The sequence below is a fragment of the Mus pahari genome, chromosome 2 (assembly GCF_900095145.1).
Source record: "Mus pahari chromosome 2, PAHARI_EIJ_v1.1, whole genome shotgun sequence".
Taxonomy (NCBI): domain Eukaryota; kingdom Metazoa; phylum Chordata; class Mammalia; order Rodentia; family Muridae; genus Mus; species Mus pahari.
This window is the reverse complement of record NC_034591.1, coordinates 128901574-128913302: the sequence shown is the minus strand read 5'-3', so window position 1 is coordinate 128913302 and position 11729 is coordinate 128901574. Positions and strand designations below refer to the sequence as shown.

At 49.2% G+C, this 11729-nt stretch overlaps 1 protein-coding gene across 1 annotated transcript in view; it reads left to right on the top strand.

Moving 5' to 3' along the window:
* The window catches only part of Lhfpl4 (LHFPL tetraspan subfamily member 4), a 28091-nt gene extending 17105 nt beyond the window's left edge, over window positions 1-10986 (top strand). Inside the window, exons 3-4 of the mRNA XM_021190529.2 lie at window positions 2462-2698; window positions 7241-10986. Coding sequence (XP_021046188.1) covers window positions 2462-2698; window positions 7241-7341 — 338 coding nt within the window. The 3' untranslated portion in view covers window positions 7342-10986. The remainder of the gene's footprint in view (window positions 1-2461; window positions 2699-7240) is intronic.
* Window positions 10987-11729: the final 743 nt, after the last annotated feature.

Below are 11729 nucleotides of genomic sequence, written 5' to 3'. Positions count from 1 at the left end.
GAGAGAGAGAGAGAGAGAGAGAGAGAGAGAGAGAGAGAGAGAGCACTAGAAAGCGCAGGGAAGAACATCTCACTGAGGTCTCAGTGCCCGCGTTGGAAAGGCGGAGGAAGCTAGGGCTCTGGGATACAGGAGTGGTTTCCATGGAGATGAGGATGCACCAGGAGTGAGCAAAAACAGACTACAGGGAGGCCAGCCACTCTGGCACCTAGGGAGAGGAGGGCTGGGAAGCAACTGAAGGGATGGCATCTGTTTGTTCCCCCCCCCCCCCAAGCTCCTAATCCCACTGCTGCCTTTTGCTAGAGAGCCTGAGCCCAGGAATGAGGAGACAAATCAAGGGCATCTAGGGAGAATGACATCCAACTCTCCTCCTCCTTTTCCTCCTCTTACTCCTCCCTGCTCCGTGGCAACGATAAAGCACCTCAGGGCTTAGTCCCATGCCTACTTTCTACTTTCCACAATATCAAATTTAAGTGCCCACGGATGCCTGAAGCTTCCAGGGTTAACCTTGGCTCCTTTCTCCACCTGCTCTGGGTGGGGTCTGCACTTGCTTCTCTCTCTCTGCACCAAGGCACATCTTCAGACTTTAATTCTCTAGCTCTTCTGGCTTGGTTCTGCTGCAGAGCTGGCCAATCACAGTGGGGGGTCCTGCCTCAAAGACTGCAGGCAGCCCTGGTAGAATGAGAGATTGATGACAGTGCTGTTGGGGACATTACATCAGGCACGGAAGATGGGTGACTGTAGGATGGCATCCAACTTGCAGAACTCTGGGGAGGGAGGAGGGGTATGGGGGCCACTCCCTTTTTACTGGAGATCGGGGGAGGAGTGTCAAAGCCCTCTTCCCTTTCCCATGGTGGGGACTGGATGGGCCACATATAGTGGACAGAACTGAGAACAGTCAAACAGAATATCGCCTAATGTCATCTAATGTCCAGGTTAAGCTCTTGGGCCTGGAGGAGTCAAGGGTCGCACAGCTCAAAAAGCTCTGTGCAAGCTGCAGACCTAAATACCACAGCGGGGCTGAGCTGACCAAGTCTTTTCCAGTGCCTATGGAACCTGGTCCTTCTGATTGGCCTGCTCTGGGGCCCTGTGCCACTCTTAGACAAGACAACCACTGTTTCCAAAGGAACGCAGTGAGATGATTGTCTCAGACTTGCCCCACTCCCTCCCAGCCTAGGCTGGTGTTGGGAGGGTTTGGTAGTTTAACCCAAGTGGGTGGATTGGATGAAGGAACAATCTTTACAGGGTCATCCTGGCCTGCCCTTTCTACCTTGAAACCTACTGAACTATTTCCTTATCTGTGTAATTATTATTTTTGTTATGACTAGGGTTTTTGTTTTGTTTGTTTATTGTCTGGTTTTTTTTTTTTTTGAGATGGTGTCTTGTTGGCCAAACTGGCTTTGTAACTGTGTAGATGAAGATGACCTTGAATTGTTATATTTTCTGTGTGAGTGTTTTGCCTGCATGTATGCATGTGTGCCATGTGCGGTTCCTACAGAGGCCAGAAGAGGGTGTTAGATCTCCTGGAACTGCTGTAATAGACAGCTGTGAACTGCCATGTGGGTGCTGGGGACAGAAACCAGAACCTCTGCAAGATCGGCAACTACTTGCTATGACTAGTTTTGATATTGACAGCTAACATTATATGGAAGTAACTGTGCAAAACACTTTGAGGCCCCCTGTCATCTTTTATAATCACTTAACGATAGTCTTAACCACCCCCATTTTACAGATTTGGAAACTGAGGCACAAAGATAAAGGAATTGAGGTTCACAAAGCTAGCAGAGAGTTGGGGCATTTGAATCCTAAACCCTATACTGCAACCTTCCTTTCTCCTATGTAAACTCCACGAGACACAAATCCAAGAGCCTCCCTGAGCTCTGCTGTAGTGCCTGACACACAGTAGGCCCTCAGCAAAGACTGAACAAGTTGGCACTTTGCTAAATGTCTCTGAAGCACCTTGATTCCTATTCCACAGAAAGCATAAGCCTGGCACCTCCCACCTCCCCATCACAGCTAGAGGTGGAGAATCTATGGGCTGGCCCTGCCATCAGTCCTCCACAGTCTGTTTGCCTAGCATCTTTGAACGAATGCAAAGTGTCAGTGAGCCACTGTTGAACGAATAACAAAATTAAAACCAAAACCAAAGACAAACTCATAAAAACTGGAGTGATGAAGATGGGGGCAGAGCAAAGGGCTGTCAGGGGGCGTGGCCTGGCATTGATATTTTCGTGTTCCCTAAAGGCAAGGTGAAGCAGGAGAGGTCGAGGGCTCCAATTTCTGCTTCTTTGGGTCAACGTCGCTCTCCCAATGCATGAAAAGTAGTTACTACACATTCAGATTGGTAGATGGGGCTGGGGGAATTCTCAGAACCCAGCCCCCTACCCACCGTCTCACTCCTAGGGAGTAACAATGCCTTCTCTTTCCTCCCTACCTCGGTGTGGGTCCTGCTCCTGATGCCCAGCCCTGTGCCTCGTCTTGGGCTGTATGATCTTCCCTGATGGCTGGGATGCTGAGACCATCCGGGACATGTGCGGGGCCAAGACGGGGAAGTACTCCCTGGGGGACTGTTCGGTGCGCTGGGCGTACATTCTGGCCATCATCGGCATCCTCAACGCGCTCATCCTGTCCTTCCTCGCCTTCGTGCTGGGCAACCGGCAGACGGACCTGCTGCAGGAGGAGCTCAAACAGGAGAACAAAGGCAAGTGTGTGGACCAGAGGGCAAAGCCTGCTGAGGGGCAGGGAAGGGCAACCGCAGACGCAATAAAAGGAGCGAAGCAAAAATTACACAGGCAGTTCAGAGCACTGGCTACTCTTCCAGAGGACCTGGGCTGATTCCCAACATCCACGGGAGGCCACAGGACCATCTTTAAGTCTAGTTCTAGGGGATTCAGCGTCCTCTTCTGGCCTCCTCTGGCACTGTACTCATAGTGCACATAAAATACACTCAAGCAAAATCACCCATACACTTAAGATAAATGATTTTAAAAAGTTATACACAGAGGCCATTAAGATGGTTCAACAGTAAAAGGCACATGATGCTAAGCTTGATAATCTGAGTTTGATCCCCAGGACCCACAAGGTGGAAAGAGACCCTGGAAAATTGTACCTGGCACCACCCACCCCCCCACACACACACACCCAGAGAGAGAGAGAGAGAGAGAGAGAGAGAGAGAGAGAGAGAGAGAGAGAGAGAGATGCATTCAAGCATGTACGCATTCAAGCACGTACGCATGCGCATGGAGAACCTGAAAAATAAGCAGAGGCTGGTGTTCAAAGGTTGTGGGTTCTCATCATTCCATGCCCCACTCTGTGAAGTAAGGGGACAGAGGTGACTGAGAAACTACACGTGGAGAAGGAAAATGTAAGTTCAGAAGTGACAGAGCAGTGTGTTCATTAAGCCCCAAACCAAGCAGATATAAGGAATGCACGGCTTAAACAAAAATTTAAAAAATGGAAATTGCTGGTCAGTGGTGGTGTGTGCGTTTAATCCCAGCACTCGGGAGGCAGAAGCAGGAGGATTTCTGAGTTCAAGGCCAACCTGGTCTACAGAGTGAGTTCCAGGACAGTCAAGGCTATACAGAGAAACCCTGTCTCAATAAAACAAAAAAATGAAAAAATAAAATAAAAATAAAAATAAATAAAAAATGAAAAATGGAAATAGGGTCTTACTCCATACCAGGCTGGCTTTGAAGTTGACAGCACTTCTCCTGCCTCAACCTCCTAAGTGCTTGGATTACAGGAGAGAACCACCATTCCCAACACATTTGTTGTTGTTTAGACAGCATCTCCAAGCTGGCTTTCAAGTCACTATATAATCAAAGATAGCCTTAATCTTCCTGTAATCACACTTCAAGTATTCAGGTTACAGACCTACACCAACACACCAGGTCATATATACATATATGTATATACATATGTAAATAATAAAATATATAATATATGAATATATAAATATGAATGTGATATATAAATTATGAACTATACAAATTATAATATATTATAAATATTATATAAATCATATAATTTATAATACATATATAAATTATAATATATAATTACATATATAAATTATAATATGTAATTATATATATTTATATTATAATGTATAATTTGTTTTAATATAATATATAATGATACATTTAAAATATACTATATTTAAATAGACTACATTTATTTAATATATACTTAATGTATTTTCATTTATAACCAATATATTTAATACATATTAAAAACAAAGAAATAATGGGGCTGGAGAGAGAGCTCAATGGTGAAAAGCATTTGCAGTTCTTCTAGAGGACCTGAGTTTGGTTCCTAGCACCCAGGTTGGGCATCTCACAGCTGTCTGTTGACTCTAGATCCTGGGGAGCCAAAGCCCTCTTCTGGCTGCCACAGGCATCTGTGTGGACATGTGTGACTTACACTAACACAGAGATATACACATAAATAAAAATTTAATAATAATCTTTTTTGTTTGTTTTGTTTTGTTTGAGACAGGGTTTCTCTGTGTAGCCCTGGCTGTCCTGGAACTCACTTTGTAGACCAGGCCGGCCTCGAACTCAGAAATCCGCCTGAGTTTGCCTCCCGAGTGCTGGGATTAAAGGCGTGCGCCACCGCGCCTGGCTTTTTTTTTTTTTTAATTTCTTTTTTTTTTTTAAGATTTATTTATTTATTATATGTAAGTACACTGTAGCTGTCTTCAGACACACCAGAAGAGGGTGTCAGATCTCATTACAGATGGTTGTGAGCCACCATGTGGTTGCTGGGATTTGAACTCAGGACCTTTGGAAGAGCAGTCAGTGCTCTTAACCGCTGAGCCATCTCGCCAGCCCCATAATAATCTTAAAAATCTATAAATACACAAGCTGGAAGGGTGGTCATCTGGGATTGGGTCTGAAGGGAAGGAATCTAGGGCATGAGACTGGGGCTTGTGGTATATGCAAATTATCAACAGCTACAGTTTTGAATGGTACCATTCACAAATTTATTACACCATGCTGTATTACTGGTGTATTGCATATTGCATATATCAAGTAACAGTAAAATACAACAAGGAAATAATTTAGGGCCATCAAGATGGCTTGTTATGAAACCATGATAGTTGAGTTTGATGCCTAGACCTCGTTGTGGAATGAGAGAACCGACCCTCAGGCTGTGCTCTGATCTCACACATCACTCTCTTACATAGACATGAATAATAAATTTCATTTAATTAAAAAAAAAAAAAAGGAAACAATTTCGGTCATGCATACCTGCGTAACCCCGGCTCTCTTGTGGCTGGCATTGGAAGATGATGATCTCAAGGCCAGCCTGAGCCACATATCAAGATCCTGTCTCAAAACAACAGGGAACTATTGACACAGAAGGCCAGACTCTCAGAGGTTACTGCTTTCAGTGCACGGGCCGATGGTGGTTTATTTTTTTCTTCTTCTTATTAGGGAAGCTCTGAGGTTTCCTGACGATGCTACAGTGAGCATCTTTCTTCTACCTCCACACACACACATTCACAAGGTTTTTTTTTCCCCCTTGGGGTCTTCAGAAGTAAAATATAATTAACAGTGCCAGATAATCTCCAAAGGGCTGAGGCCAAGCAGTCTTCTGACCCTGATGTCAGCCTACCCTTAGTTCTGAGAGAGGCATTGTGGTGGATGCTTGTGTGTATGGGCACACGGGCCTTAGACTGAGTCTCAGAGCAGTGGTTCCCGCGGCTCAACCTCTGCTTAGCTTGTCCACTCCTACAGTCATTTCTTATGGTCTCTGCTCACCATACAATGGGCTTAAGTGATAACATACACAGCCGTGTATCTACTCATCTGGCAGGAGACCTCAGTGCTGTGCTTGAAGTATTCAATGGTGAGCACAGACTAGACTGGAAGCGGGTTAAGCCTAGGAATTACTTGACCTCGAGTTTCAGTTTCTCATATTTCATAAAACCAGGGAGATAGAACAGATCCGTCTCCCGGGACTGTCACATTGAGGGGAAAGTTTGTGCATGCAAAGCGGCTAGCAGGGTCTGGTACTTGGGGGGGGGGTGCTCAAAGTGGTCAGTTCTAACAGGCCTCTGCAGGTAGGCATCATGAACACCGGTTTACAGATGAGAACAAGGGTGGGGCAGGGGATGGCATGCAGACGGAGGGAGAGCTTGCTCCAAGTCATCTAAGTAGTGAAGTCAGGGCTTCAATGCAGGTTCTAGTCCAGAGCCAAGGTTCGACAACACACTACCTATCTTACAGCTCACCGAGGCTAGAGGTTTTCTGCCCCCTTTTATTAGAGTCCCAGGACTTTCCTCTGCTAATCTGACCTTACAAGCTCTGAAGGATCCCTCCTACCATGTAGGTTCTTTGGTCTTGGTTTGAGGTCAGGACCTACCCCCTGGTGGCAACTTCCAGAAGTGCATGGCTACCCTGGCAATGGATGACGAGTGTCTCTCTCCAGTCCCCACCCAGATGGCTCTCTCACAAGTTCGTTTACTTTAAAGACATAGCTCTGCATTGTAGACTAGGGTACACTGGAACTCGCTATGTAGCCCAGGTTGCCCCCACACGTGTGGCAAGCCTTCTTCTTCACTCAGCCTCTTGTTAAGGGTTAAGATTGAGATGGGGAACCAACTTTCCCAGCTACAGCTCACTGTTAAAATGATATGGGAGGCGAATCATGGTGGTGTATACCTGTACACTCCATACTCTGAAGACAGAGGCAGGAGAATCAGGTGATCAAGGCCAGCCTAGGATACAAGAGAGTTTAAAACAACCCCTTCCTGCTTAATAAAACTCCCCACACCAGTGATGTGGGGGCGCTCCACCCATCCGCATCCTTAACTGCTTCATGGAGGTGGGCACTGTAGGACAGTACCAAGTCAAAGTACAAACTAAACTAAACCACCGGCATTTGCTATGACCCTTCAGAATGGCCCTGTGAAGTGGGAGATGGTCTCTATTTGACACATGACAGCTCATGGGTTACATGGTGTGCTCAAGGCTGACCTGTCAGTCAACGACTTGGTTCTAGCCCCTTCTGGCCATTTGTGTCTTCGGGAGTGACTGAGGGGGCAGCTGGGACCTCACAGGCTCTAACATTCTCTCCCTTTCCTCCCTCTCCTCCCTCTCCTCCCTCTCCCTCTCCCTCTCCCTCTCCCTCTCCCTCTCCCTCTCCTCCCTCTCCTCCCTCTCCTCCCTNCTCTCCCTCTCCCTCTCCCTCTCCCTCTCCCTCTCTCTTTCTCCCCTTCCCTCCCTTCCTCCCACAGATTTCGTGGGCACTACTGTAAGTTCCGTGCTGCGGCCAGGAGGTGATGTGTCTGGCTGGGGAGTCCTACCATGCCCTGTTGCTCACACACAGGGACCCTGAAAGCCTGGATTTTATAGCCCAGGAGTTGGCCTGACCTCAGCATATCCCGTCTGCTGCCCTCTCATTCCTGCGTTCAAGCTCCAGACCCAAATCTCGAACTGGCTGCACACGGACCTCCGGGCTCTGAAGAGGGGCAGGGGCTGGGTGGCAGCCTGGCAGAAGGCAGAGCCCTTGAGATCCTGAGAGCCTGAGTCTGGCCCCGCCTCCATTGGACCTAGTGGAGCCTGGGCCTCCCTCTCTGGTCCCTCGGTTTCCTTCTCTCCTGTGTAGACTAGCTGGAGGTCCCTGGGGATCCCCAGGGAAAGGACGCTCTGCAGCGCAAGGTCCTTGGACCCCTTCAATGTGCAGGGCTGCCTGCTGCGTCCTTGCCTGTCAGCCCTGATCACCTAAAGAGACTTACTCAACACACTGCCCCAGGAGGGCCAGACTCTTTCCTACTTTATTTTTATTCGCTGATGATGGTCCCACCACATCTGCCACAAAGCTCCAGGTGCCACCAGCCCCCCCCAGCGGGGCCTCCTCTGCCTCCCTCATTCAAGCCTGCACCCAGCTCTGAGCCGTGCTGAGGGAGAAAGGATAGGGTCTTCCTTCCTGCTGCTGGTAGTCCTTCATCACCTCAGAGTCTGAGGGGGAGACGCGGGCTCTGGAGGCTGTGGGAGGAGGCAGCTGGTCCCAGCCTGAGGCTGGTCTAGCCTCTTCCCTACTGGGGTATCTCACTGGTGACTGGCCCCTCGAGCCTGGCCTGTTTTGTACAGCATAGACTTCTCAGGCCCATTGATTGTCAGGGTTGGTGGCTGTGGAGAGGGGGCACAGAGGTGGGGACTTAGGGGTTACCCCTGTCCTTCTCATGCTTCCTATACCCTGGACTTCTGCCAAGGGCAGAGACTGTCTTGCGTCTTTGATACTTTTCTGCCTAACTTGAACTTGCAGGTCACCTCTGAACAGGGTACCCTTGTCCCCACCCCAGGCCCTGTTACCCTGTCCCTGCCTCTTTCTCCTCTTTGCCCACTTCTCGCCTTGCGATAAGCCCAGGGTCTGCAACCTCATGGGCAGTGCTTGGAGCTGAGGTAGGTGTGTGTGCATGAGTGTGTGCGTGTATGTGTGTGTATGCGTGTGCGTATGCATGAGCGTGTATGTGTGTGTGCGCGCGCGTGTGTGTGTGCGTGTATGTGTGTGTGTGTGTGTGTGCATGTGTGCGTGTGCATGTGTGCGTGTGCGTGTGTTAGGGAAGGGCAGATGAGAAAATCTCTCTTCTCCTGCAGGGGGGGGGTTACTCCTTCCCCCTTAGCAAAGAGAAAAACAAGGGAGATTCCAGGTGGTTTTTTTTTTATTGTTGTTGTTGTTGTTTTGTTTTTTATTTTGTTGTAGTTTTTGACCATCTTTGGTTACCTTATGGATCTGGTGGCAGAGCCATCTAATCATAGAGAAGCCTCCAGTCCCCAGTGGAGGGGTGGCAGATGAGCTTCGTCCAACATCACGTCTCCGAGGACACACGGCCTGCTGCCTGGTCCTTGTGTTGAGGAATGTGTGCCTCCTATAGGCTGTCCAGGAGGCATCTCACTTCCCTGTGTTACATGGGCCTCCGCCAGAGAGGAAGAGCGGCTAGTCTATGAGTTTGCTGTCCTTGTGTTCATTTTCAGAGGACTTGGAGCTGAGTTAGGATTCCTGAGCAAGGCCCATGACCCAAGGCTGCCCCAGCAGGACCCTACCTGGAATCTGATGCTGATTCCTGACACTTGGAATGTTCCAGATCCCATCTCCACATTTTTCTTCTCTCTCCTCCAGGGTAGACACCTCCTCCCGAGCTTTGGCCACTGCCCTTGTGTCCCCCCAGCTCTTGTCCCCACCTGGTCCCTCCCTGGAGCCAGAGTACTGGAGTTACCTTCAGCAGGTAGCCAGGAGACTGGGAATGGACAGGGAGGGTGGGGGAGCCTTGTCAGAAGGAGAAGGGAGCAGGAAGTCGGCTTTAAACCAGAGGGGAGGGTCCAGGTAGTGGCAAGAGGGGCAGGAGTGGGTGACTGACTGGGAAGCAGGCAGGAGGAAGGCCAGTGAAGTAAAGATGAGGTACAAGAAAGGCGACAGGCAGGGAGAGAGAGAGAGAGAGAGAGAGAGAGAGAGAGAGAGAGAGAGAGAGAGAGTGAGTGTGCTGGAAAGGCACAAGCAACGATGGAAAAGTGAAGAACTAGATGGGGTTTCCATGGATGGGCGGCAGATGAAGAAGCCTGGGGGGTGGGAAATGAAGGTATAATCCACAGTAAGCAAGAACAAAACGTAGAGAAGAAAGAAGGTAGTGGGGCGTGTGTGAAGAGGAAAAGCTAGGGGTTGAGGAGGGTGGCCATGTGTGTGCTTGGAGAGCCTGTTTTCCTAAGGACACTTGCTGCCCAGGGGGTTCCTTGTGCTGTGGCAGACAGGCTAGAATTGACTTCTTGGAGACCAAGGGGCTGCAAGTCTGCAGCAGCTCTGATGCTTTGGAGAGAGCTGTGTGTGTGTGTATGTGTGTGTGTGTGTGTATAAGGGACCGAGCAAGCCAGGCTGTGGTAGAGGTGGGCTAATCAAGATGATGGGGAGGAAGGACATGGGTTCCTTCTGGGGAGTGGTCTACCAGTGTTCTCGCCACCTTCCAGCCAACCAGCTGCTGTCCAGCGGTGCAGTGTGGACTTTCATGCTGGTGGGCTGAGGTCTACAGTCTGCAGGAGCCCCAGGGTAGTGCGGGGAACGAAGAGAGGGAGCAATGGGAACCAAAATGTGGTCTTGAAGGCTTAGAAGAGTTAGGGACAAAGAAAATGGATGTTTCGTCCAAGAACTCAGGTGAGGTTCCAACTGACCTCCTGGCAGTTGACATGGGACAGTTAGGGCCGGGAGCTGGCGTTAGCCTTTGGCGAAGGATAGGCTATGGACATCAACATCTCTGTTTCTGATCACCAACCAAGAGCTTCCTGACATCGGGTCCCTGAAAATCCTCGGCCATTAGTGACTGGATGGAGAGGCTAGTGTTTGGTGTTACCGGATTTCTTTGCTCCTGACAGAAGGGGAGAGGGGAAAGCAGTTATAGCTTCAGTGGGGTCCAGCCCCTGCACTGTTTAGACTAGTCCTTGGGGTTGAGAGAAGTAGAACCCTGCCCCCTAAGGACCAGAGCTATGGAGGAAAGCTGTCCCAAGGGCCCGAGGCTGCGGGGAAGATTAACATCCTTCTGGGGCCTGTAAGAGCCAAGATGGCAGCTTGTAGATGGTGCTTGGAGGGGAAGCTTCTACAAGTTGAGTCCCTCTCCGGCACAGAGGGACTAGTCCTTCTCTTCTGGTATGAACCGAAAAAGGAAAACCCTCTTGGAAGGGCTGGACTCCTTCTAGCACTAGAGGCTTCTGGGGCCCTTGTCTGGGGTGGGACAGGAGGCATTCCTGAGACGTGAACAGGAGCCGCCAGCTGCCCCAGGACTCTGACTGGCAGTCCTCCAGAGACCTGTGCTGTGTGTTAGGGTAGTTTGGTGTTGTCTGTGCCCCACTAGTAAGTTCTGTCCCACTGTGTCTTTGATGTTCACTGTCCAATTTGGTAACATTTCTTTTTGGTCCCACCCCCTTCTGCTGCTGCTGGATTTGAGCTTCAGTGCAGGTGGAATGGTGTTCAAATAAAGACACAATTTATATCACCCATACTGGTTGCTGCTCCTGACTCCTGACCCAGGGCCTCCTGGGTGGGATACAGCCCAACCCTTCATTCATATCAATGGCTGTATATTCGTGGAGCGCTAATGTTCAGTGTGACTTAATGACAGTTTCTTTTTACCACAGCTTTAAAAAGAAAAAACAAAACCACTTTGAGCCTGGTGATACAGACCTGTGATCTCAGAACTCAGAAGACTGAAGCAGAAGGCTTAGAAATTCGTGGCCATACTAGACTACATGATGAGATCTAGTCTCAAAAAAGAAAAACTGTCTGGGTATTTCTAGAGCATGACTGTGGCCCATGTTAGGAGCAGGAGCCTGGGTCCTGTCTGCATGTCCCCTGTAGCCATCACCTTTCCTCGAGCATTGCTCACAGACGTGGGCTTGGCCCTGGAAGGATGGCCCAGCAGTGACAGGCAAGGGCTTCTCTTCTAGGGAACTGGGCTCAGTCCCCAGTGCCCAGAAGCATCTGTGACTCTAGTTCCAGGAGACCTGCTACACCAGGCATGCATGTAAGAGTAACACGTGCGTACATGCAGACAAAGTGCCCTTGCACATAAATACAAATTTAAAAAAAAAAGGCCAGGCATGATGGCAGAGGCCTCCTAATACTTAGGAGTCAGGGGCATGTGAATTTCTGTGAGGTTGGCACTAGCTTGATCTATATATCCAGTTCCAGACTAGCCAGGGCTACATAGGGAGTTTATGAAGAGAAAGAGAGAGAGAGAG